The sequence below is a fragment of the Simochromis diagramma genome, unplaced genomic scaffold, assembly GCF_900408965.1.
Source record: "Simochromis diagramma unplaced genomic scaffold, fSimDia1.1 OVJJ01000031.1, whole genome shotgun sequence".
Classification (NCBI taxonomy): Eukaryota; Metazoa; Chordata; class Actinopteri; order Cichliformes; family Cichlidae; genus Simochromis; species Simochromis diagramma.
Window position 1 is genome coordinate 2,349,287 of NW_024386983.1, and position 25,998 is coordinate 2,375,284.

At 42.4% G+C, this 25,998-nt stretch overlaps 1 protein-coding gene, 1 long non-coding RNA gene and 6 other non-coding genes across 9 annotated transcripts; 4 read left to right on the forward strand and 4 right to left on the reverse strand.

Moving 5' to 3' along the window:
• The first annotated feature begins 1,061 nt into the window (after positions 1-1,061).
• On the forward strand, positions 1,062-25,635 carry zgc:85932 (uncharacterized protein LOC405875 homolog). 2 transcript variants are annotated; one of them, XM_040039653.1, is made up of 20 exons: positions 1,062-1,321; positions 6,941-7,010; positions 8,237-8,355; positions 8,451-8,584; positions 10,958-11,129; positions 11,268-11,339; positions 11,520-11,611; positions 12,125-12,199; positions 12,453-12,607; positions 14,598-14,755; positions 15,648-15,856; positions 16,210-16,255; positions 18,497-18,571; positions 18,686-18,746; positions 19,860-19,924; positions 20,973-21,041; positions 22,149-22,227; positions 22,724-22,840; positions 23,470-23,528; positions 24,478-25,635. In XM_040039653.1, exons 1-20 carry the CDS (start codon positions 1,070-1,072, stop codon positions 24,502-24,504), a joined length of 2,106 nt encoding a protein of 701 aa, XP_039895587.1. In that variant the 5' UTR covers positions 1,062-1,069; the 3' UTR covers positions 24,505-25,635. The 2 variants fall into 2 exon arrangements, with proteins under 2 accessions (XP_039895587.1, XP_039895588.1); XM_040039654.1 differs by having other exon boundaries at positions 18,689-18,746.
• On the forward strand, positions 4,214-4,286 carry trnak-uuu. Its single transcript has one exon. It is a non-coding gene; the product is annotated as a tRNA-Lys (tRNA).
• On the reverse strand, positions 12,866-12,938 carry trnak-uuu. The gene has a single exon. It is a non-coding gene; the product is annotated as a tRNA-Lys (tRNA).
• Positions 15,176-15,248, forward strand: trnak-uuu. Its single transcript has one exon. It is a non-coding gene; the product is annotated as a tRNA-Lys (tRNA).
• LOC120738433 lies at positions 16,262-17,368 on the forward strand. The gene is made up of 2 exons (XR_005696977.1): positions 16,262-16,644; positions 17,047-17,368. It is a non-coding gene; the product is annotated as an uncharacterized LOC120738433 (long non-coding RNA).
• trnak-uuu lies at positions 16,744-16,816 on the reverse strand. The gene has a single exon. It is a non-coding gene; the product is annotated as a tRNA-Lys (tRNA).
• Positions 18,267-18,339, reverse strand: trnak-uuu. Its single transcript has one exon. It is a non-coding gene; the product is annotated as a tRNA-Lys (tRNA).
• trnak-uuu lies at positions 20,429-20,501 on the reverse strand. Its single transcript has one exon. It is a non-coding gene; the product is annotated as a tRNA-Lys (tRNA).
• Positions 25,636-25,998: the final 363 nt, after the last annotated feature.

Here is a 25,998-nt window from a genome sequence, read left to right on the forward strand (position 1 = left end):
GGGAGCTTAAAGCTGCTACTTAGTCATCCTGTGGTGAAGGTGTTGTAATTTTAGGTTTGCTGCGTGTTGAGTGTGTGATGGTGTAAGAGGAAGTTGGGTACTTATTGTTCACCCGCTCAGCAGCTTTGTGTTCTACACAGAGGTTTCCTCATCACTACTAAAATCTCAAATTCATGGGTGAGAAAGTGTGATTTGTTAGTCTAAATTTAGAGTGCATCAAGGACCACTGATAACGTTACCGTCTGTAAAATATGTCAGAGTCACCTTTTGGTTTGTAAAGTTCCCGTTATAAAGCCTCAAGTGGGGTTTTATTGATGTCACCATCTTAGATTAGATTAGATGAAACTTTAATCCCTCGGGTGGGTTCCTCCGGGAAATTCGGTTTCCAATAGCACAGCACCGACAGAAGTTACACATATGTAACTACAGAGACATGTATAAATACTGCGTATACAAAAGGGATAAATAGGAATAAGAATACAAGGGAATTGCACGTTTCAAGTATTGTGAGTAACTTTAATAATAGTCTTTAACATGGTGTGAGAAGTCATTTACAAAATAAGAGTCAGTGTCAGTTAATAATATTTGCAAGGAGTAAATGGCCCATAAAGATATCTGGAAAGTGTTAACTAAGGTCAAAGGTTAAGTGAGCACAATTTCACATTTTCTGCAGATATCTAAACATCCTAGGCTTCTTTTCCCACCTTCAGGAGGCGCCCCCTGCTGGTAGATAAGGTGTAAGGCACTTGAGTTTTAACTTCATAATCTGTGACAAAATTTGTAAGATTTGTAACAGTTACTGGAATTGGACACTAGTTTTCACACGCGTGTGTATCGGTAATGCTCCTGTGGCCTCTCCACTGAGGAAATCCTGGAAACCTTCCGCGGGTTTTCCACCTTTACTGACTGAACACATCTGGGACTGTCTCACGCAACGCAATAAAAACCCTCCGGGACTGTTTTTCCCGCCCAGGTGAGCATCTACCTGGGCGGATTTATCAGGGGGCGTGGCTTATCTGTGCACCTTATAAACAGGAAAGAGCGCTGAAAGTCAGGTAGAGCACGGTTAATGTTCGCCATGAGAAAGTCTCTGAGTGTGTCGTCTGACAGCTCCCTGCCGCCGCCGGAGGACGATGTGGACTCGGTGTGCTCCGACGAGCTGATGGGCTCGCAGTCCCGCCGCTGGCTGGCGGAAATTCTGAGCGGGGGCATACCGGCGGAGAGCGGCGAAGTGAGCCCGGCGAGCGGGCTGTTCGTGGACTTTAACTTCCCCATGGGAGAGCTGGAGATGCAGCCCGGGGTCAAGTGGAAGCGACCAAAGGTAACTACGAAAGGGAGAACAAACCCGTAACAGCTGCGTTACGTAAATGCATAAAAAACTCCCACAGAGTAAATACTGCAGTATGGAGCTCTCTTCATTTCCATATCACACACACACACACATGTATGCGCATTCTTCTTCAGCACATTTCAAAAGGTAAGTGTGCTTTCTGCTCCACAGTCACTTTGCAGATTACAGATGTTGCACATACGCACAGTGACACCATCCTGCAGGGCAGTAAAAGACCAACACAAGTAGCGTAAGCTGCTCTAATAAAATAGTAACGGGTTTCAAATAATAGATAAACACAGGCCAGTTTGCACTGCCCGAGTGTTTTCAGGTGTCACGCAGACACAACAACAGTACACGATGCAGTTTTGAAGTGCTTTACTTGTATTTCAATTTCATGCTGCCTACAATTAAGTATTAGTACAGCGTGATGCGTGTAGCTGGTTGTTCAGAGTTCTTTAAAACCAGCAGCTCTCTTCTTCCTTCGGTAATAATGTTGTAATCTCTGTGTTTGTCTACACTATGTGCTCGAAGTTGTCTGGTAGTAAAACTCTTTTTCTCCTGCCACCACAGAGAAACAGAAGGATAATCTTTTAACATTTTACATCATTGTGCACATTTTGACTTTAGAGTTTCATATCTGGGATCTTCGCGTGTTTTGCATGTGAATTTTTATCTGTTGTGCTGCACCACAAATGTTTTACTTATTAACTTTTAAATATGTAAATATATACATACAGTAAAAAAAATGGTATATTGAGAAAGCGTTCCTCCTTTGGCGAGGATGAAAAAGCTGAACGTAATGATTTATTCCTTTTCTTCTAGACATCTGTTAGACTGCTAAAAAGTTTCATGTTTTTGATGCGATATTGTGAATAAAAGAGTTGAAATACAGTAAAACACACAATATTACAAAGCTTCAAAATAAACTCCCACAGAGCTCCATGGGTTAAGTTAGGAAGTGAAGTGAAAGCCTTTATTGTCATTATACTGGTATAATGAGATTTAAAACAGCCCCATAAAGGTGCACATGTGCTTAACACATTATAAAACAAATATACAATAATATAACTATACACGTAATATAAATACACTGCACTGGGTGACACAGACAGCCAGAGAATGATGACACAGTCAGTGCAAATTAGTTTTGTGCAAGTTTTGAGTTGAGTATGGTGATGGCTTTGGGGAAGAAGCTATCCCCGAGTCTGTTTGTTCTGGCCCGTATGGATCTGAAGCACCTGCCAGAGGGGAGTAGGTTAAAAAGATGGTAACCGGGGTGGCTGATGTCCTTCAAGATGTTTCTGGCCCTGCTGAGACAACAGGGAGTTATAGATGGCAGACAAAGAGGGCAGGGGACAGCCACTGATTTTTTTTTTGCTACGTTTACCACCCTCTGCAGTCTCTTCCTGCCTGCCTCTGTGCAGCTGGCGTGCCACACTGTCACTGCATAGGTCAGCAGGCTCTCGATGGTGGATCTATAGAAGGTCACCAGCAGCGGGGTGTTTAGTTGCTCCTTCCTGAGCACCCTTAGAAGTGTAGCCACTGCTTGGGCCTTCTTGACTAGTACCGTGGCGTTGACTGACCAGGAGAGGTCTGCAGAGATGTGGACACCAAGGAGTTTGAAGGATTCCACTCGCTCTACAAATTCACCGTTGATTTGCAAGGGGGCAGGGGCAGCTCTCTTCCGCCTGAAGTCCAGGATGAGTTCCTTGGTCTTGGTGATGTTAAGTGCCAGGTTGTTTAATGCACCCAGCTTCAGGACCTCATTTCCCCCTGTGACCAGTACTGTGTGTGATGCTGTAATTATCATTACAGAGTAACAGTCACATTTACACAATAAAGGCTGTATTTATACTGATTAAAATACTTTTAAGAGCAGCTGAGGTCACTTTGAGAACACCTGGATGGTTTTTTTAAATACCAGGTAAAGGCAGATGGACAATAACTAACACCACACGTTATAACAGGAAGATTCCACTCAGCGGGTCAGATTGCAGTTTCAAATTACACTTAATTTCACACTTATTTAAGTCGTTATTTTGTTTCTCTGAGTCTCTGTGGCTTTCTTTCACCTTTAACATTAAAAACTCACCTGGTAAAAATCAAAATTCTGGTGGATCTCTGTGAATCACTGTTACCAGTTACAGCCTTGTGCCAGATTTGAACCAGTGGTTTTTTTGCCCTGTAGTGTCCGAGTTGGTCAACTGGAGAGTTACAATCAGTGTGTGACAGAGTCATATTTGCAAGGGTGTGTTTCAGAAAGGCTCCACAGAGATAAAATGAAAGGCAACCCAAACCCTGCAGGGCAACAGGAGGGAAACAAAGCCAAGGCTCAGTGTTGTCCTTTAGTTCTGTATTCTCCTGCATCCGCTCGCTTTGCTTCTCTTCTTTCTGACTTGAGGGCTGGGCAGGATGCAGGGTGGGTGAGATTAAATCTGCTGCTAAACTCTGTGTTGGCTAAATATGTAAAATATGCAACTAAGGTATCTGAACAGGAAACAAAGAATGCAGCCTTTCTGTTCACTTGCTTTAATAGAATATAATGTACGGTATATACTATAGTTTGACAGGTTTGTTTTATATTTGCTAATATATGTAAGATAAAACAAAATAACACGCATGTGCACGTTACACCGGTTAAGGCGCTCGTTAAAGTTCGGCTGATGGCTCACATTTCTGTCTTCACGTGCAGAGTACTAATTTTGAGCATGTAACTTCTTGTTTCATGGTTTTATAACTCAGATCGTAGAGCTTCATGGTTCTAATGATTGACACTGATGAGATAATCACATCATCTCAGTGACTGATTGAGAGGTTTTGCATGTACCACGCTGGCTGAAGTTCAGTTTGACGATAGAGAGATTTCCCCTCCTTGCGGGAGCCTGGATAGCTCAGTCGGTAGAGCATCAGACTTTTAATCTGAGGGTCCAGGGTTCAAGTCCCTGTTCAGGCGATGTTGCTTTTAATCTGTCATAACACTGTCAAAAGGGCCTGTTGTACCAATGGATTTACTGAGTTTATCTGAAGATGGTTGAGCAGAAAAGATATCAAACAGCTAACTAAGCAAACACTTAACTCATGTGTCATTCGAGTCTTTAGGACAAACGTCGACCCGTAGTTACATTTTTGCAGCATTGCATTAAAATTGAGTTCCGGTTGTGGCATAAGTTACAAAGTAGATCTGACACAGAGGTATAATTCAGGTGTATAGCATCACACCAACCTTTGCCTTAACTGGAGGCACTTCTTTCAGAGTATCATGGAAACACTCTTGACACATTAAAACTTGTTTACCTTAAAACATTCCCTTTGGCCAGTTTCAGGGTGTGTTCCATGTCTAGAAATAGATTTTATTTAGGTTTTCATGCTTAAAGCAGTGTAGTATTCATTAAGATTGAGTCACTGAGTTCCTATAGATAGATCACGGAGTCTGTACTGACTGTTATTGTACAAACTGTATCTACACAAGGCTTACTGCCTGAAAGGAGCACGCAGGATGCAGTGGGCACAAACTTGCTTTCTGTAAATTCCCTCACATGGAATCAGAAACAGAACTTCCTGCTGCTGCTGCTGACTCAAAAGACTTCAGATGGCAGTGAAAAGAAAAATGTCAGAAGTTCTTTGTCTTTGGTCCAAACAGGAAGAGCTGGAAGCACCACAGAGGTAAAAGGACAGAGGTTTAAAGTCTGATCCAGTGTTTGCAAGAATAAAGATTAAAACAAAGCTGAATCCATAAATGTTAAATATTTGAAATAGGATATAAAGTGAACTTTTCCTTCAGGTATTACTCATCTTCATATTCTATGTATTCAGTGTAACCTGAAGTGTAGGCTAATATAACAGCAAACAGTACGTTAGCAAACTTCCTGGAGTGCGTCATCCACAGCTGCAACATGTCTCTTTCATTTATCGCTGTTGGCATCTAAATACCAAGAAAACTGTTCAGCAGTGTGAAGTTCGATGTGTCCGTTTACAAAATCCTATAACCTGTATAGACCGATGCAAACTAAAGAAGACAGTTAAAGGCAGACATTTCTGAATGGGCAGGCTGTGCATTAGTACAACACACACTGATTTAGGGAGAAGGACACATGTCACAGGAACACCATCACAATGAGGGTTGTCCTTCCTCTTACGCTGCATTAAGCCAGTGTTGACAGAATGAGGCCATAAATCCTGCATCGCTCCCTCCTAAATCGAACCTCTGAGTACTTACCTCAGAGACGCTTGTCACTCGTGTGTTCACCATCGTAGTTTGACACCTCACTGTCCAGGAAATCCATAGAAATCCTGTAACTGTGGACTCTTTACCACAGACATATGGATTAGACAGGTGAATGGGAGATGGAGGTAAGCTCAGTAGAAACAAAACAGAATTCCTGTGTATGAATGAGATGTAAGAGTGAAGCTGCAAAGAGCAGAGGTAGTGAAGATGAGTCAGCCACCCAAAGCAATGCATACAGCACAAGAAGAGAGTGCAGACAGGGTGGAGTGGGAGAAGATGAGTGGGGGTGATTCGTAACAGTATGATAGCAGCAAGAGTCAAAGGGAAGGTTTCAAAGATGCTAGTGAGACATGCTGTGAGGAATGGTTTGAAGAAGGTGACGGTCATGAAACGAGAAGCTGAGCTGAAGCTTTTAAGATTTTGACTGGGAGTGAGCAGGATGGACAGGATTAGAAATGAGTATATTATCCACACATTTATCTCATATCGTTAGCTCTTGATATCAAAGCCAACACGTAGTTACATTAACAGCTAATCATTTCAACTGCTAATATCCACATTTGTAGGTAAGAATTTGAACTGTTCCACTAACCATTAGAGCCTGGGCAGCTCTGTAGAAAAGCACCAGCCTTTTGATCCTGGGTTCAAGTTCCTGTTCATGCTTTGGGGTTTAAAAAATGTAAAGTATGCTGTCTTTGCTGTGTTGTACCACACAGGTCACTTCAAGAACACGGTGCTCTATAGCTTTCACTCATAAAAAGGTGCCCATATTTTTTTTTTTTTTCACTGATTCCACCATTAATGTCATAATCAGGGGGGATTCTCTCATATCTGTTAACTATGTGCAACCTAGATAAGTGTAAACGTAGCAAACGTTGGTGCCACACACATTTTTGAAGACTGCATATGCTGGTGAATACACAGACAGTTTTTCAAAGTGTTTGTACTGATAACAAGTCATAACTCTTTGCAATCTGAGCAAGTCCAAGTATGCGGAATGACTCGAGTCGCCACTAGAGGAAGTTGTGGGGACGTCATAGATCTCAGGTTATAATAAAAGTTGCTTCTTATCTTATCTCAGTTACTTTGTAATTGTCACACGAATGATCATTATTTATAAAAATTTGATACATTTTATTTATGCACCTTCAAAAATTCTATCATGATAAACACTGAACATTGGTGAAACTCATGTCAGTCTTCCTGTCTGACTCGGAGTCACACATCCGGCAGTGTGCCAAGTTTGTGCCACAATGTTCTGATGGATGAACTTTTATCTGCCTCTCCCTTTGGCTCTGCAAACAAGTCAGATCAAGTTTATTTGCATTCATCTTCCTGTTCTTTCTTGTCTTTGTTTCAACCAATCTTTGCTCTGTTTCCAGGAACTCTGTTCATCACCTCAGTTCATAGTAGATGGCGCAACGAGGCTGGATGTTTGCCAGGGGAAACTCAGTAAGTAGAGATCTCCTGTACTACTCGGTCGTATAAGCTAAGTATTTTCAGTTCAAGTGGACCTATTCTGCTCATTTCCACCACCTTTTCATTCTTGGACTTCACCAGAGCAGCTTTGCATGATTTGCTGTTCAGTCTAATCCTTCGCTTTGCCCACTGTCAAAAATAAGCTGCTATAGCTTATTTCTGACAGCCCTTGAACCCCAGGAGTGCACTGATGTGGTCACCAGAGCTGGCCCCACCCATTCAACATAGCACTACTGATTCCAGGAAATGCCCTGCAGTGTGTTTTACAGGCCTCCTAGAAATGCTAAGTCTGTTTTTGACAGGAGGGAGGGCAGGAGTCGGATAAAGACACAGCACAGATCCAGTCTGGATAAACAACCTCGTGCTGATGTTGATACTATTGTCCAGATTCAATTCAGTTCAGTTTAATTTTATTTATATAGTACCAAATCACAATAACAGTTGCCTCAAGGCACTTTATATTGTAAGGTAAAAACTCACTACAATAACACAACAGAGAACTCCAACAAACACTCGACCCCCTATGAGCAAGAGCTTTGGCGACAGTGGGAAGGAAAAACTCCCTTTTAGCAGGAAGAATCCTCCAGCAAAACCAGGCTGTTCTGCTGGAAGATTATGTGTATAAACACATAGTAAGTGGAAAATGTGACTAAAAAAAGAAATCCTCCAGCAGCCTACACCCTCAAACCAAGTTTTAAGACTAGTCTTAAACGTAGAGAAGATCAAAGAGATGCTGGAACCTCTCCCAGCTGACACTGGGTCACTTTGGAGGGTGGGAGGGGTGCACCCTGGAAAGAGTTCAGGGCCATTGAAACTGTGTATATCTCTGTTGCAGTACTTGCACTGGTGACTGGGTAAAATTAACTGAGCTGAGTGGCATCAAGGACAAAACAAATCGTATACAGTAGCTACATCAGATTGAGAACCTCAGGTCTTTTCTGTTCCTTCCACACAGGTGGGTCTGTGTCACACCCTGAAGACCAGGTTCCTCCTTCCTCAAATACAACAGTGCAAACAGCTCTCTGTATATGCTGTATGTCAGCGTTGAATAGCTGTTACACCCAGCACATAAAGGTTTAATGGAGACTGTAGGTGAAAGATGGTGCACGGCTGGAAGTGATTTAAAATGGAAAGAGGACCATCCAGCATTGTGCACTGAAGCTTTAAATGATGTCATGACCTACTTCATTCTTTTCCAGGTGACTGCTGGTTACTTTCGGCTATAGCGTCTCTCTCCATGAATCAATCGCTGCTCAAGAAGGTTGTGCCTCTGGGCCAGAGCTTCCAAGATGGATACAGTGGTTGCTTCACTTTCAGGGTACAAAAGCACTTTTTAATACGCAGTTATCTTCTTCAAGTGAATTCTCAGCCTAAATCAGATGATATTCTCTCTCTCTTTCTCTCGCTGTGTAGTTCTGGCAGTACGGTCAGTGGGAGGAGGTACGGATCGATGACCTGCTGCCCACTGTGGACAACAATCTGATCTTCCTCAGCTCCCCAGAAAGACAAGAGTTCTGGAGCGCCCTGCTGGAGAAAGCCTACGCCAAGTGAGTCCCAGTCAGCCGCTGTCTAGGTGTTCATGTCTCACTGCACATTTCAGCCTCTCTGATAGACATTTGGTCTTCTTTTGCCTGTTACATAACCACAAATCCATATTCCATATCCATACGTTTCACCTAAACCCCTTAATTTTATCCAAGATTTTAGCATCATACTATGAATCTTTCCTGAGTTCCAGGTCTTTCAAGTTCGAGTTTTCCCACCATTTCTGAGCCCTTCATAAGTATAGGAGATAATGACATGACAGCATGTGTTTTTCTGCTCAGAACGAATCACTGCTAGAAGATCAGCCTGGTGTCGTAATGTTAATAAAAAGGGAGAGCGTTCATATGCTGTAAGCTGCCACCTATCCCACACGGTGATATGACTAGGGATGGGTATTGATAAGATTTTCACGATTCCGATTCCATTTTCGATTCTGTTTAATGATTCGATTCTTTATCGATTCTCTTATCGATTTTTTAAAGAAAAAGGAGAACACTAAGGTCGATTAGCTTAGAACTTTGTTTTATATCTTCTCTTTGAACAAGAAAGAAATTTAGGAGTAACATGGCCTTACAAACCCAACAGTGAGATCTTAAGAGATCCAGCCTGCGGCTCTTCAGTGGGTCACGGGGTCCCCAGGAAAAAAAATTGTAAATGTAAAATAATAAAATAAATATTCTTCTGTAGCAATAACACATGAATATCCAGTAATGTCCCTGCCTACAATTAAACACATTCACTTACCGAAAATCACCTGCTGTGGCAAATGGGTGCAAGCCTTTGACCACAAACTGAGTCACTGCTCGGTGACATTCGTCTATCCTGGCCTGAAAGGAGACGCTACCGGCAGACTGCAGGGAGAACTGCCAGCATCTGAGCCAGACTCTGTCTGTCTCATCATGGTCTCTAAACACACAGCAATGGCAGGTTTTGTAATAAGGCAGATCGCGCTAACATAATATGCACTGTTAGTTGATTATTTACCTGCCGCATTAACGGGAGAGGACGTGCAAACGTTACCGCTGCTGCTGGGTTGAGATTCACGAGTCGAGCGGAATTAAAAACACGACATTCATTTAAGGTCATCGCGTGTTTTGCGAGCAAATGCTTTTGCATATTCGTAGTGTTTCCTCCCTTAAATGAAATATCCACTTTGCAAGTATTGCAAGTTGCCCTGTTGTCATCCGTTCTCGTAAAGTGTAACCAAACTTTTGAGCGTTTGAGCCGCCGTGTTTCCTGCCAGGTAAATGATGCTCCGCAACGTGGTGACGTCATTCGGGGCGACTGGAATCGATAAGGGAATCGTTTGCAAAAATGGCAAACGATTCCAAAGAATTGAAACAGTGGGAACCGGTTCTCAACAAGAACCGGTTTTCGATACCCATCCCTAGATATGACGCTTGAAGAATCACCCAAACTATACTTTTTGAACGTCTTGATGCATTCTCAATCATCCAGGAAAGAAAATCTCCAAAAGCTGATTCTGTGGACGTAGCGTTTTGTGGGAGAAACGTTTCGTCACTCATCCAGGTGACGTCTTCAGTCTCAGCTGACTGCAGGTTTCCCCGATCTTATAAACAGTACATTTGCATAATGACTGAAACCAGCCCACTGAAGGAACAATGGGCTGGGAGGTCAGTTCCTTAATCTTAATTATGCAAATTCTCATGACCATTGATCAACAACCACTGATCAATGGCCATGAGTCCCATTCACAGAGAGTTGGGGAATGGCTGCAATCACAGGTACGCTACGTCCAGATGAACAGAATCAACTTTTGGAGATATACTTTTTGAAGTTTTCTCCAGTGAATTATCAGATACAAGACAAAACATGAAGGGTACGGGTGCTTATTTCTGTTCCTGTGTGTGATGTTATATCCCATGCTGCTGATGCTGAAAACTGAATTTAGAGGAAATAAAAAATATGTTGTTTTTTTTACATAGTGCCATGCGGAGTGAACATTTTCCAGGTTTTGTTGCATTTATATGGAAAAAAATAAATATGACTATATAGCACTGAGAGAAATCATAGAACAAATAAACATGTAAACATGCTGAAATGGCTAAATAGTAACTAACATCCAGTGTCTGTGTTTTAAAAGATTCTAAATTTCAGCGTCTGTTCCTACTCAGAGTATTGTGGATAATTTGAGCATCTGTTCTTCACACTTTAAGAACAAGTAGTTGATAAGTGAGTGAAAAAGTGGGCATAATAATAGATAAGGATAATAATAATATCTCAAACATTAAATGTCCCATTGTTCAAACCTTTCCTGGGCAGATTTGTCAGTCAGAGTTCAGTTAGAAAGACAAATTCAGGAGATCTTTAGAAAACCGTTCAGAAAACCTCTGATATTTCCCTTTCTGTCCCAGGTTGAAGGGTGGCTACCGAGCTCTGGACATGGGCTTCCCTCATGAGGCCATGGTGGATATGACGGGCGGGATGACAGAGGTTTTACAGGTGGCCTCACTTCCCAGAGACTTGCCGACCTTCCTCAGACACCTGCTGGTCAGAGGAGCACTCATCAACTGTGCCAACTGCCAGGTACAGTAAGGACCTGTGAGGGATGATTTAGATCTGAACCTGCTGGGAAACACCGAGGCGTTCCTGCACTCATTTATGAGTCATATTGTTTGTTTTCCTTCTGTCCTCACTGTGGTTGGTTGGCTTTTCCCCCTCCAGGGTCCTCTGGAGCAGAGGAATGAACTGGGAATCATGTTTAGACATGCCTACGCTCTGACTGCAGTGGATAAGGTAACTGTCACTGAACACGGCCAAGAAATGTTCATAAGTCCTAATTACACATAAATACAGATGTGAACCTCAAAAGCTGGACAAATTAAATGCAGTGTTTCTGTATCTTAAGTAGAAATCTAAATGACTCACAGCTGCTCTTCACTGCACTCTCACCTGATTTGCCTCCTCTCCTGCCAGGTGAGGACGACACTCGGCACTGAATATCTGGTGCGAATCCTCAATCCTTGGGGCAACACGGAGTGGGAGGGGCCCTGGAGTGACTTCAAAGGGTATGAAGATCATCCAATGAGCAGTGCTGAATAAAACTTACTCTAAATTTAAATCCTTTCAGTCAACTCAAAAATGGCATCAGAAGAAGAAGTAGCTGGTAATGCATAGGAGGAAGTGAGGGGAGTGAATGGGCTAATCGCAGTAATCGTGGGCCATCGTGCAGAGCACAGATCACAGTTTCTTGTGGTTCGTGGTTTTTATTACTGTTGTCTAAAGTCAAATGTGAGATTAAAATTGAGTGTCTTGTGAAAAAAAAAAGACACTGAACAAAGGGAAGTACAAAAACACAGAAAATAACAAAAACATCTTAAGGCTGTGAGAAAATTGGAAAAAATAGTTTAATAATCTTAAAATAATTGATGCGTTTGCACTGATCTCATAGCTCAATTTACTGCCTCTTTAATCTGAATCCATGAGGTCACATACAAACCAAAATGTCACCTTGCTAACTCCCCTTCTTGAGTACATACTTCACACATTTACAGCACGTTTACAAACCTCTGTGTTTGCAGTCAAGAGTGGAAAACGGTGAGCATCGAGGAGCAGAAACGACTCGGCAGAGTCAGACAGGAGGACGGAGAGTTCTGGTGAGTTTATCGTAATGTCATACCAGCGACTGTCACACAGCTTTTATGGGGCCCCCCTGTGGCTATTCCTGCTCATTACAGGGTAGATACTCAGCAGGGATGAATGAAACTGTGACAGCGATGATTAAAACGACACCAATAGTTCCAAACAGAGCAGATGAGATGATTGCAGTGAAGAAACCAAATGTGTCTTTGTTTACAGACGAAGGAAATCTGTTTGACCAGTCGCTCTGTTCCTCTCTCTCTCTGTCAGGATGTCGGTGTCGGACTTCCGACAGAACTTCGAGGTGATGGAGGTCTGTCACCTGACGGAGGCTCTCAGTGAATCAGGCATGTTGCCTTTGAGCTGCATTATGCATCATGGCAACTGGGCGCCGAATATCACAGCAGGAGGCTCTCCTCAAGGAGGTAAGACGGGTGATGACGTGTGTCAAATGTTTTGTGCCTCACTCTTAACTCTGAACCTCACAAGCCCAGCAGCTGGTTTTAAAACTGGAGATAAAGCTGGGATATTTAAAACTAGACAGAAGTCCACCTCAGCTATCACAACTGAATTTAAGAGTAGGGGCCAATCAGGCGAACAGTTAGTTTCATGTGTTAATTAGTCACTATTAGCCTTAATCTTTGCTCTTGCTGGCAGTGAACAGAGAGTCTTTAAAAGAGCCACGCCTGAACAGGGACTTGAACCCTGGACCCTCAGATTAAAAGTCTGATGCTCTACCGACTGAGCTATCCAGGCTCTGAATGTTGTGTAGTGCACTCTGATTTTAGCATCAAATATGACGAAAAATACAAGAACAATGTTTTAATATTTCTTGCAGCCGACACAAAGGAGTAGGAATACAGTCTCTCCTGAGAGTCAATTTTAACTGATGCTCACCAGGGAAAGACCAAAACTTTAGCGCCTCCTGCTGCCTGTGGACAGATTCCTCAGGCATCTTCCAGAAATGGTCACACTCTTTTCTGCACGATTTTTCAGTAGGTGCAGTTTTTTTTCTTGTTGTCTAGAAAATACAATACTAGTCCAAAGTTTTAGAACACCCCAATTTTTCCAGTTATCTAATGTAATTCAAGTTGTTCAAGTCCAATGAATAGCTTGAAATGGCACAAAGGTAAGTGGTGAACTGCCAGAGGTTTAAAAAAGGTAAGGTTACCCAAAACTAAAAAAAGGAATTTCGGCTTTTTGTATAAACCACATACCGTAGTATTATACAGAATAAGACAAAGAGACTTGCCTGGGCCATGAAACACCGCTGTGAGAGGCACCCTGAACCAAAACGGCTACCACAGCATTCTGCAGCGCCATGCAATACCCTCTGGTATGCACCTAGTTGGTCAGGGGTTCATCCTACAGCGGGATAATGACCCAAAACATAATCCAAGCTATGCCAGAACTACTTGAAAACACGGAGTGTCCAGCACAGTCCTCCAGACTTAAACCTCATCGAGCTGGTTTGGGATGAACTGGACAGAAGAGTGAAAGCAAAGCAACCTACAAGGTCCACATTTATGGGAACTTCTGCAACAAACAGATTTCTATTGTAGAAAGAAAGCTACGGGTGTGTTCAGCTGTTATATCTGGTGGCTACTTACAGGTTAGAATACATTTTGGTCTATGAATTGATTCCATGATTTCTTTTTGAACTCCAATTGCTTATTTGTACTATGCTTTCATTTCAGAGTGCAATCAGACATTAAACGGCATAATTGCTGGAAAAATCGGGGTGTTCTCAAACTTTTGACCTGCAGTGTATTTCGCTCCAGTCTCGAGCATAAATTATCAAGACGTAAGAAGTGAAGCACCTTTGTAACTGTGAACAATGAGAGTTAAACGTGAAGTTTCCCCTCTAATCCCTCTGTGCAGCACAGGTCTCTGACACGCCTGTCTGTCTGTTCCCAGATGCAGTTTTTTTTTCTTTAATTTTATGTGACAGTCTTTGTTTCACTTGTACATTATGTAATATATTACATTTGACGTGCAGCACTCAGAAATAATCCTTGTGCTTTTGTTTGAGATCTCTGACTGTATAATGTTTATGAAGCATTCTGTAACTCTCAACAAGCTGAGACGAGCTTATTTGTACAGTCTTTAATAACAGAGCTGCAGTTTTACAGGTAGACCAAGTTTTGATATCAGACACTGCCAGGTAAACAATTAGGAATATAGCCACACGGATCACACGCATGGAGTCTGGTTTTGGGTAACTGGGCTTCCCGTGATCCTGTTCTAGGTCTGTTAGCTTCTGTTTAAAGATCTTTGGACAGAGGACCAATAGATTGCACATTTGGAGGCAGTTAAATGAGGTCCAGCTTGGAACATGAAAAAAATAAATTATGAAAAGAAATGTTAAAAGTTACACACGATAGGAAAACTAACAGTGTGTTTGTGTGTGTGCAGGTTGGTTCTATCAGAACCCCCAGTTCTACTTTGTTCTGTCAAAGGCGGACCAAAACCCCGACAGCGCTCAGAAGACCTGCTCCTTCGTTTTGGCTCTGATGCAGAAACACCAGAGACGAAGAGGCATTAGTCTAGCCATCGGCCTTCACGTATACCCGGTATAGTCACGCACACGGGGTCTGGTGTTTAAATGAAAGGCATAAACGTGATAAAAGTCCTGCCCAATGGCTCTTCTCTCTTTGGACTGACTTCCTGAATAGCGCAGTAGTTGCTATTATTTTTATTCCTATATGAAGGTATTATTGCGATATTTAGTTCAGCTTGGAAGCTGCTATTTCACAGAGCAGAAAGTGAACATGGACGGTTTTATTAGATAGTTTTATTCCTCTGAAATTTCAATCGATGTGCTGTTTATTCATATTAAGGTGCTTCTTTGGAGAATGATTACAGACTGCGAGGCTGTCAGACTGACTATATTTGAAATGTCATCGGTATGAAGGCGCAAGCAGATATTTAGAGGACATGTCTCTTGCTTAGTTTATGACCATATGTTAGAAAGCAGGTCTTTCTTGTCAGGAGCCTGGATAGCTCAGTCGGTAGAGCATCAGACTTTTAATCTGAGGGTCCAGGGTTCAAGTCCCTGTTCAGGCGATGTTGCTTTTAATCTGTCATAACACTGTCAAAGGGCCTGTTGTACCAATGGATTTACTGAGTTTATCTGAAGATGGTTGAACAGAAAAGATATCAAACAGCTAACTAAGCAAACACTTAACTCCTGGGTCATCTGTAGCTAAAAACAAAAGTTGGAAACGTTCACCTGAAAAAGTTAAGGGATCCAGTGATCAGTAGTTCATATCAAAACGTGTTACCAAGGTGACTGCTAGGTGTTGAGACTTGCCCCTAAAAGGACGTCAATAAAAGCTGAACATATTTGGTTAAACTGTTTAGATCAGAAAGCATCTGAAAAGCTGTTAAAGTCTAAACTGTACTTGAAGCAGTAACTGTGGATGAGGAAGGGCTGGCCTAAATGAGTGTGTGCTGTCTCTCCAGGCCCATCCTAAGAATACGTACCTGTCCCGTGAGGACCTGAGCGTGCTCCGCCCAGTCCTCCACAGCCCCCAGTATGTCGCACGGCGGGAGGTTGTTCTTCGTGGCTCGCTGCCACCGGGTTGCTACATCATCATCCCCTCCACCGCCGAGCCTAATCAGCAGGGAGCCTTCCTCCTGCGGGTGCTGGCGGAGCAGGGCAACAATGCCACGTGAGTCATGGAGTTCTGTTGCCGTCTTGTTGTTGTGTAAAACCGGATGTGGAGAGCGAGGGGCGGACCAGACTGTGAAAGCATTCATGAACGGCCTGTGATCGACAAGTCGTTAGCAAATGAGCACACCCTGAATAATGCTCTTTTCTGAAACACAGAATGAATTTACAAATTTAACTTCATTTTATGTGAAATTTCTTTAAATGTATTTTTACTGTGGTCACACAGGAAGGGAGCTGGGAGGTGTTTTCCCATCGTTAGTCCTTTTGAATGAAAGTGACCAGAATAAAAAGCAGGTTTAAGTGGAAGCTGACTTCTCTATATTTTTTTGATTGTTTTGGTTTTTGTTACAGACCAGCTCGAAAACCATCAACAGAAGACATCACATCAGTAACAGAGGTAAACCAATCAGCAGTTAATTTAATAGACTCAAACCAGTGCGAGCTGCAGATGTGAACTCTGATGGGAGTGTGTCTGTAGAGCCTTTAATATTTTGGAAGCGAAATTTAAGGTTTCTCTTTAGAAAAACTTTTATCCAGATTATTAGATTAAAGATTTTGAAACAGAGGAGCACATAATTGAATTACTTGGAATAAGCAAAAAAAGAAAAAAGAAAGAAAAGAAAATATTTGTATTAAATGTCTTAAAAATGTCTGAATAAATCCATCTAGAAGTAACTTAGCAGCTGTCTGGTTGTGCATTTTGAAGCCTACCCAAATGTGGAGAGTGCAGAAGCTTTTCTTTGGTGCTCATTAGGACAACAAATGCTCCTACAGTGCATTACATAGGTCCTCTGTCAGTTAGGCTTCAACTTCAGGCGCTGCTTTTTGTTATAGTGGACTGAAAATGAGCGCGTTGAGACCTGCACATTTGTCTTAAAGCTAGTCCGCCTGAACAGGGACTTGAACCCTGGACCCTCAGATTAAAAGTCTGATGCTCTACCGACTGAGCTATCCAGGCCCTGCCTGAGCTATCCAGGCCCTGCCTGAGCTATCCAGGCCCTGCCTGAGCTATCCAGGCCCTGCCTGAGCTATCCAGGCCCCGCCTGAGCTATCCAGGCCCCGCCTGAGCTTTCCAGGCCCCGCCTGAGCTATCCAGGCCCCGCCTGAGCTATCCAGGCCCCGCCTGAGCTATCCAGGCCCCGCCTGAGCTATCCAGGCCCCGCCTGAGCTATCCAGGCCCCGCCTGAGCTATCCAGGCCCCGCCTGAGCTCAGAACTATGTGAATATTCACAAGTGGTGAATACGCTGGACTGATAATGAAATGTAACGAAATGCTGACGGTTTCTAAAAGACTGTCTAATCTAGGGTTTTGTCAACTTTCTCACCGACGGCACGTACACAGACACGCCGTCGGGGCTGAAAGCCGACAGCTCACAGATTTGGAAGCTGCAGGTTTTGTCTCTCTCCAACCAAAATTCACAGAACCAGCAGCAAATGAAGATCCAGACTATCCTTCATGTTTGAAAAACATCGTCATAAATTCCCTTAGTTTTGCGGTTTTGCTTCCACCGTGATAAAATAACACTTCATGCACATTATTCTGCATTATTTGCTTGCTTATTACGCACCAGCTTATCGTCGTGTACACCGCAGTTGGTCATTGTTTTTTTTTGTTTTGTTTTGTTTGTTTGTTTGTTTTTCCAAAAATGACTTCTGACAAGCCTCATTTCTGCTGTTTAATACCAAAGAAATGTAAACTTTTTAAAATGATGCCAAATTGCAAAACTCGTAGCTGCGTCTGTAATCAAACCTCTGTAACTTTGCAGCATCAGGTAATGTTCAGATGTTGATTCATGGTTTTCTTCAGTTTTTGATCTACTGCAGAATATTTTTAAGGTTAGCTGCTATAAAAAACCAGGCCAGGAAAATCTCCTTCATGTTTTCCAGTTTTATTCTCAGTTATTTTGACATAAAAGCATCTGCTGTGATGCTCACACATCTGATGAAGTCTAACAAGTGTCAGTACTGATAAATTATCAGAATTATAATATTTCTGACTGTCTGAGTCAAAATTGAATCGAATCGGGACCTTGTGAATCGGAATCGAATTGATTATAGAAATCATTGACGAGACCCAGCCCGAGTCTGACCCGTTCCCAGTGAGTGTCGAGCCAGGTGGCATTAGCTTCCACTTTGAACCACATCATATGCTTTTTGCAGACAAGGTGGTTCTGTTGGCTTGCTCAGGTAGCGGCCTTCAGCTGGCACTGGAACAGCTGAGCTTGAATCGGTAGGAATGAGAATAAGAGCCTCAAAATCTGAGGCCTCAGATTTCAGCTGGAAAAGGGAAAGCGGAGGAAACGAAGTATCTCCGGATCTTGTTTACGAGAGAGGGGAGTGGGGAGCAAGAGATTGACAGACAGAGTTGGCCAAACCTGAGCTAGAGATTAGAGTTTTAAAACACACATCGCCTGAACAGGGACTTGAACCCTGGACCCTCAGATTAAAAGTCTGATGCTCTACCGACTGAGCTACCCAGGCTCCCCTTCCAGCTGCCTGACAGCTGTTTGACGTTTCTGTGGTCTTGTAGTGGCCAGGTGAAGATTTTTGATCTAATAAAAGTATTGACAACTTACGAGGATGGAAATAAATAATGAGATATGCAGCGTGTTCATTTACTCTGTGTTTCTCCCGCCAGCTTTCATTTCCTCACCAAGCTGCCCTCCCTTCACCTCAGGCCATCAGACAGTTATTTCAGAAACACTGCAACAAGGTGAGATTGAAGCACACAGCTGCCTGTTCTTGCCCTGCCATTACTGGTTGATATAAGAGGTTTTAACAGAAGTAGTGAAACACTGACCCCTTTATGTCTTTCTTGTGTCATAAGAAGGGATTCTGCAAACCACTGCACCTCTACAAACTTCTGACTGAGGCCATTCAGGGTGGAGGTCAGTAATCCTGCTGTTCATCCTGCTTGCTCAGTCATATCTCTTTCAGCAGACGATTGTTTCAAAACTTCAGTCATCTGAACTGCGTCCAAAAAAGAAAACTAAATAACCTCAAAAAGCTAGCATTATGCTAACTAGCCTCCAGGTTAGGTGATGCTGCTACTGAACTCCAACAGGTGCTGGTAAAAAGCATAGACTGGATGTAAAAGATGGACATAGACTATTTTATTTTTAGTGGGGTGACCTGGTTGAGGGTGTAACATTGAGCATTACACCCTGATATAAAGCTCATGGCTATTTAGAAATGATGGTGGCTCAGGAGCTGAGGAAGTCAGAGTTGGTCTGTGTACGCCCCACAACACGCGGAGCTTCTGCCAAAAACAAAGTTTTGGGTGATTTTTGCATTTTGCAGAACTGCTGCATGTCCACTTTAGAGTTTTCTCACCCACAGAGCCCCACACCCACCGCTACTGAACTGCCTGTTTAGGGTTCATTAACATAACAACATCAGCATTCACACCAATGATTGGAGCGAGACTTGGCTGCGTCTACACTAATCCTGATAAATTGCTCCACACTATCGTTTTCAGTGGTTTCTGAACAGCTGTTCATCCACACTAAAACGACTGAAAACGCTTACGTTCCTGTACTGCGCATGCGTGAAACGTAAGATGGTTTGACCTGCGTGATTTCCATCTGCTGTTTATTTACTTTTCCGTCGCGGCAAAATGTTGAGGAGAAGCACCGAGTTTTTTTAAATGGACTAACAATGAGGTGGAGTCGTTGCTGCGAGTAACACAAAAGTAGCAAAGTTGCAAACGCGAGTGAGAATCAAGAATGTGAAGAAATCTGGAGCATGTACAGACTGATATTAATCTTTAAGAGAGCTATCAGCGTTTTCAAAAAGCTCAAGTTTTCCTTGACCAAAAACGCCGTCTCAGTTTTCAGTTTTCTCAGTTTGCGTTTTCAAACGAAGACGTATTAGTGTGGACATGGCCTTAAACATCTGTTGGTATTTACGGTGAAGAAAAACACCCAGCCTCACACACTGCTTTGGCCTTTTTACATCAGGTCTGTATGTCTGTGTTAAAATGTTCCCTCTGCTGTGTTCAGTGCTGGCAGGAAGCGAGAAGTACTTGGCTTTGGAGCAGTGCAAGAGCCTGGTGGTCCTCATGGATGTATCCTTAAAAAACACACAAGAGTGTGACACAGGCAGACGACCTGCGTGATGAGAGTGTTTGCAGTACTCGGTAATATGTCATAACCACAGCATGCAGTTTTTCTCTTTGTGAACATTTCCAAACAATTCTAAATTAGTTTTCCTAGTTAAAAAGAGCATAAACCATTTACAATTGGCAGGTAAAAGCAAAAGAAAGAGGGGGAGAGGCGGAGATGTGTTTTTTTCCCTGCCTCATTAAAATAACTCAGGGACCAGCTGTCTGAGCACTGCAACAAGAGACTTTTGATCAAATGAAAATGTTTTTGATTCTAAAAACAGCTTTTTTATCACAAAAAGCCTCCTGTTGTGCTGTTGGAGTATCATGAGCTGGTTTTACACTTCAGCTCTAATAATATGCAATTATTTATGTCAGGACACCATCTAGTTTTTATATAGCTAAGTTAACTGACATTGACTACAGCTGTAGCTGGTAGTGATTGAGCATCTTGATTTAAGAGAGCCACGCCTGAACAGGGACTTGAACCCTGGACCTTCAGATTAAAAGTCTGATGCTCTACCAACTGAGCTATCCAGGCTCTAATGATGCTTTCACATGTGTGTTATAGGCAAGGAGCCGTGAGACCCCAGTAAAACGTCTGGTGTGCATAACTGAAAATAAGAGCTTTAGATAATGTGTAGAGAGCCACAGCTTTTAGTCACACTCACAGCCAAACCTGTAGAAAAGGATTTCAAAAGAAAATTTGTTTAAAGTTTATCATGTAATCAAAAATTTCTATAAGAAAACTACAGATGAATGAATGACTGTGAGAGCTGCAGGTAATGTCGAGCATTAATATAAGACCAAGATCGTCACAATTTCCCAAAAAGAAATTGATTTTTGTGCGCAGAAGTCTAATCTGTGATAAATCCAAAGTCGTTTGCTGATAAATTCGTACCCTTCACACATCTGTTACCGGCAGACTCTCAGCAGCCTGTCAGCTCGGTGTCCTCCGAGGCCTGTCGGGATATTTCTGGGTTAATTTCTTTGACCTGAGGATTTTCTCCAGAGCCAAGGCAGCGCTCAGCTAAACTGGCCCGAGTTCCAGAGTCTTTGGGACAAGATCAGGAGGTGGACGGTAAGATCATCACCAGCAACATCAACAACACTGCTAACATTGTGGTGGTAGCAGAAGCTGAATGCAACTGGCGATCTCACTCCTTACACGAACTCTCAATTTTTAAGTCTTGTTAAACTCCTCTTTTCAGGAGAGACCAAAATAAATGCAAGAACGTGTCTGAACTAGAGCCACAGAACACGTTTTCATTGGTTCTGTGTGAATTACACTTTAAAAAATATATAAGTACATAGAAAAATGCTGCAAAATGTATTTAATGAGTTTTAAAAATGGTCCAAAAAGAACTTTGGGGAGAAAATAACTCATCATTAAGTAAAACCATCACAGCTGTTCACGTTAAAACCAACAAATCTACACTTTTTTCTAGCTTCTAGTGTTTGTTATGCAAACTTCAAAATACATATCCATATTAAAATAATACAAATCACTGCAGAGCCCGTGCTGTAGTAGCTGACATCCGCGCACTGTGTATCTGTAAATGTACAAATAATTGCAGTATTATCCATGTGCCAGACAATATACTGCATTTACTCCATATATTACTACCAAAGAGACGGTTGTGGAGGTCACCGTTGAGGCATAATCAGGCATATTTCTGCGGCACCATATGTCCAGATATAGTCTAGAATACACTAAAAATAAACATTTAAAACATAAAAACGATGATAACAGACAAACTCAGTCTGGAAACCAACTAATTTGAAAGAAACCAATGCTGAAAATAAAATAAAATAACATCTGTAAAACTTTTCCAGCTCTGATTCTGTTGTGATGACATCAGGAAGCACTGTGATACAATCTGAAGCCCATATTTGTTGCACCGGATAACACTGGACATATTTTACTCTCAGAAAACTGCCACAGAAACATAAAATGATTCAAGCAAAAAGGTGGACAAGTCCAACCAGCAGCATCAAGTTATGTGACACAAAATGTGCCCCACACCTTCCAGGGTGGGATTACTAAAAGGGAAAGTGTATGTTTGTGAGAATGCAGAGTAGACCATGGACGCTCGCTGCTGTCGCAGTTTTATCAGATTATAGCAGAATGTTTGTGTATATGCAGCTTTTCAGGCATTTATTTTTACTGTGTTTAATCTCTCCTCAGGATATCTTCCTCATGCATGACAAGGACAAAACTCAGCGCCTCGAATATCAGGAGGTCATGCCCTCGCTGAAAGCAGCAGGTAGCATTCACAACACTTTTTCATCCTGTGTCATTTAACCGCTGAGGGTCTCCATCGGTCGGTAAAAATCCGACCAGCAGAGGGAGCCAAACACCTTTTTCGCTCAACGTGTGATCCTAAAAGGGTCACATGTTTGGTCACATGTGTAACTAAAGTCCTGTGTTTCCCAAGTCGTCACATTAGTCAAACATTTTTGCACCATTGAAGTTAAATGAATTAATAAGCAGACAGTTTTGATTACATGAAATGAAAAAAATGTGCAGTTTGTGTGGAGAACTTTTTTTTCTGAAGTCATTAAAATCACAAAACACAAACGTTTTGGTTCATCACTCATACGTCACTCAGACGGGAGCTGCCTAATGGACTGGCTGGAGTGTGCGGTCATATATGTCACCTGTGCACATGTGACGTTTATTGCAATAAAAACAGGTATCCCACCCAGTGCTTCTGCACCTGCGTTTTACCCCCACCTCTGCTCCATCTGTCCCTGCTGCAGGCATCCGGGTGGACGAGTTGGTGATGCAGCTGGTTGGACTGAGATACACGGAGCCGAACATGACCATCAGTTACCCCGGCTTCCTGTACCTGCTCATGAAACTGGAGAGCATGATCCGTAAGAGGGGGTGATGCAGGGCGGGGTGGGGGTGCAAGCATTGTTACAGCTTTCTGTCTTTCAGAGGAGATGAATGGTATAAATTAGAAACAGCAAGTGGTTTTAATCACCATATTTGCTGGTAAATGACACCACAAGGCCACGAGAGAAAGAAGCAGAGGATGACAGAGGAGCGAGAGAGAGAACGGATGAGGTGACAGAGGAGGCGTGGGAAAAAAGGGAGGAGAAACAAGAGGAAGAGAGACGACGAGGAGAGAGATGTTTTCATAAGCTGGAACAGAAAAGACTGATTCTTTTTATTACTGAGCAGGAAAACAGTTCAAGCCTGTCGTATCAACAGTTACTTGCTCCCCCAAAAAATAAAATTCACGTCTACTTTTCACGTTTAGCTTAAACTGCCCATAATAACCCTGTTTGTTGTGTCATTATACACAAGCTCGTTTTGCCCAGAATCAGTCATGTGATGTTTTAATTTGAACTAAAAGTCAAAGTTAAAACATCACATGACAGGAATGTTTGGAAAACCTCTATAAACCAACTCAGCAGCTCATTCGTGATTCTCTGAACTGTTTTGATGCAGACGACAAACATTAGCTGTGTCTCAATATCGTCTTTTCGTCCTCTTGCAGACAAATTTCAGGCATACGACGTGATGGGAACGGGAGCAGTAACCATCAGCTACAGACAGGTATGAATATAGTGTAACGTTAGAGCTGAAGAGTGAACTTAGCGATCCTTTAAATGTGAGAGTCCTGTCACTTCATGTCCCACGGTTGTAAAAACAGAACAAAATGAAACAGGAATCGCGGGGCGCGCAGCGGTTTGTGAGGCTGAAACTCACTTGTTTGGACCTGTACAGTGGGTGAGAGGTTGTTCTCATGAAATGTCATCTGGTAAAGTCTGACTCTTCAAATATCATTACAACATAACCTCGGGCTTCTTTAGGTAACCAATGCATATTAAGGCTACGAGTACGTGTGAAACTGCTTTCAGCTTTGCAGTTTTCACTGTATGAAATGCCATGAAAAGTAACAGTTAAAGGGAATTGTGGAAGATCTGGAAGTGCAAGAAAACTTCAAGATGAAAGTGAACGTCTCCTGGGCAGGAAGGCAAAGATAAACACCCACATAACTGCAGAGAACCTGCAGGGAGCTTTAGCTAGCAGTCGAGCAGTGACATCCCGAGTAATTGTGAGCCAGTTTCTGTAAGCAGGGGTGATCAGAAGGAAACGCTGTTGCACGTCTACAGAAATGTGCAGCATTTGATCCAAAGAACACATAAAGAACACTTCATCAAGTCTTAAACGTAGAGCCGTAAATGTTCAGCTCTGTGAATGTGTGAGAGTCAGCAAGCATGTCCGTCCAAATCAGAAATGCAAACCTGACCAAAAAAACAAAACAAACTGTGAATAAAGTGAAAGGATGCTTGCTGAACTTAAATGGGCTGCTTGTAGAAGGCAGACTGAAGTATCTCAGAAATGTCTCATAAACAGTGCACACAGAGCTGCTGTGGAGTCACGCACAGGTTTGGGTTTGTGCTTCTTGCAATGGACACAGTAGAGAGCGCACAGTTAGTATGATGCCAGCTTTAATGTCAATAATGATATATCACTTCTTCTGCCCTCTGATTGGTTCCAGTGGCTCCACATGACCATGTACAACTGAACTGAACTGCTCTACCCAGACACCCTCACCTGGATCACCTCAGTTTCGTTTTTCCTGCTCTTTTTTTTCCATTTTTGTACGTTTGTGTAGTTCTGTGCCAAAAATGTTTATTGCAGAAACAGAAACATATGGCAAACAGAAAAGTGAATATTTCTGAAGCTGTTTTTTCTTTCCTCACACACTCAAACAATAGCAATGGAAACGACCTTAAGAACTCTCCTGAGTCGTGCAAACAGCCAAAGTCAAAGGTCAAGGCAGGATGTGCTGCTGTGAGGAAGTTTATGATGAAACTTCAGTGACTTCACCTTCATTGTCCTCTCAGTCTGACATCATTTCTCAACATGCCTCTAAATGAGAGACAATAAACACAGAGCCTCTTTTACTTTGTTCAAAACCACAGAAGACTGTTTGCCTGTGTCCCAACACCGATCATCATACCTAGAATAATCAATAAAATATGCTGTCCTCCTGATCAACATGCATTTTTGTTCAGATTCATTTAATTTACACTCAAAATCTAAGTGTGTGTGCGTGCATTCATGTATGTGTGTATGTTTGTTAACTTGTCTTTTGTGTTTCATTGTAAAATTTTAGGTTTTTATCTTGTGAGTTTGAGTGTGCTGATGTGTGCTACTATTAAGAAAATTGTCAGAATTTATGTGGAGTAAACAAAAGGTTTGGTTTGAGATTAGACAAAAAAATCTGTTAAAACATTTCAGTGTGTTGTAATTACGTTCAGATCAGTTTTATTTACACCAGTTGACTCAAGGTGCTAATTCAAGTGGTTTCCAAGGAAACCGGTCTCCTGCACCTCCTCTGAGCTGCATTTTTAGCCCATGGTAGATGACTTTGTAGCCAGAAAAGAAAGAAAAAGGCAATGTTTATAACATGCAGTTGTGACATGTAAGTACATGATGAGTTAAGAAGCTCAGTGCATCACTGTGCCTCGGCAGCCTACGGCAGCATAACTGTGGAGGGTTCAAGGTCACCTGATCCAGCTGTGACTACAAGCTTTAAGATAGCTAGAGAGAATATGGTCATCTCAGGTACACAGCCATTCAAATCTGCTGTTCACAATGGACAGTCAATCAGAGCAAAGCTATCTTAAAAGAATAAAGGCATGCAAAGCTACTCTACTGGTGTCTTTTAATTTTCTGCGAGTCTTTCCCTCAGCCAGACCAGACGTGAAGCTTTAAGCTGATCACTTATCTCCTTGTTGCCTGGTTATGTGACTGTGCCGTACGGTGACCGTAGCCATGGGAGATCTTCTGAGAAGTGACCCTCTGTCCTCTGCTCATGGCTGGAATGTGTAAATATCCGTCTTCCAGCATCATTCGTCAAAGTGAGAGCAGTCAGAGATGCACATACCAGCGGGTCTGTGCGTGTGTGTTTGTGTGCTTCCTGCATTTTTAGAACTGCATGTCACACTCATAGATCCACGCTCTTCAGTGGAAGCTGCTCAAATGATTTTTTTCTTTTGTGCCTGATTTCACA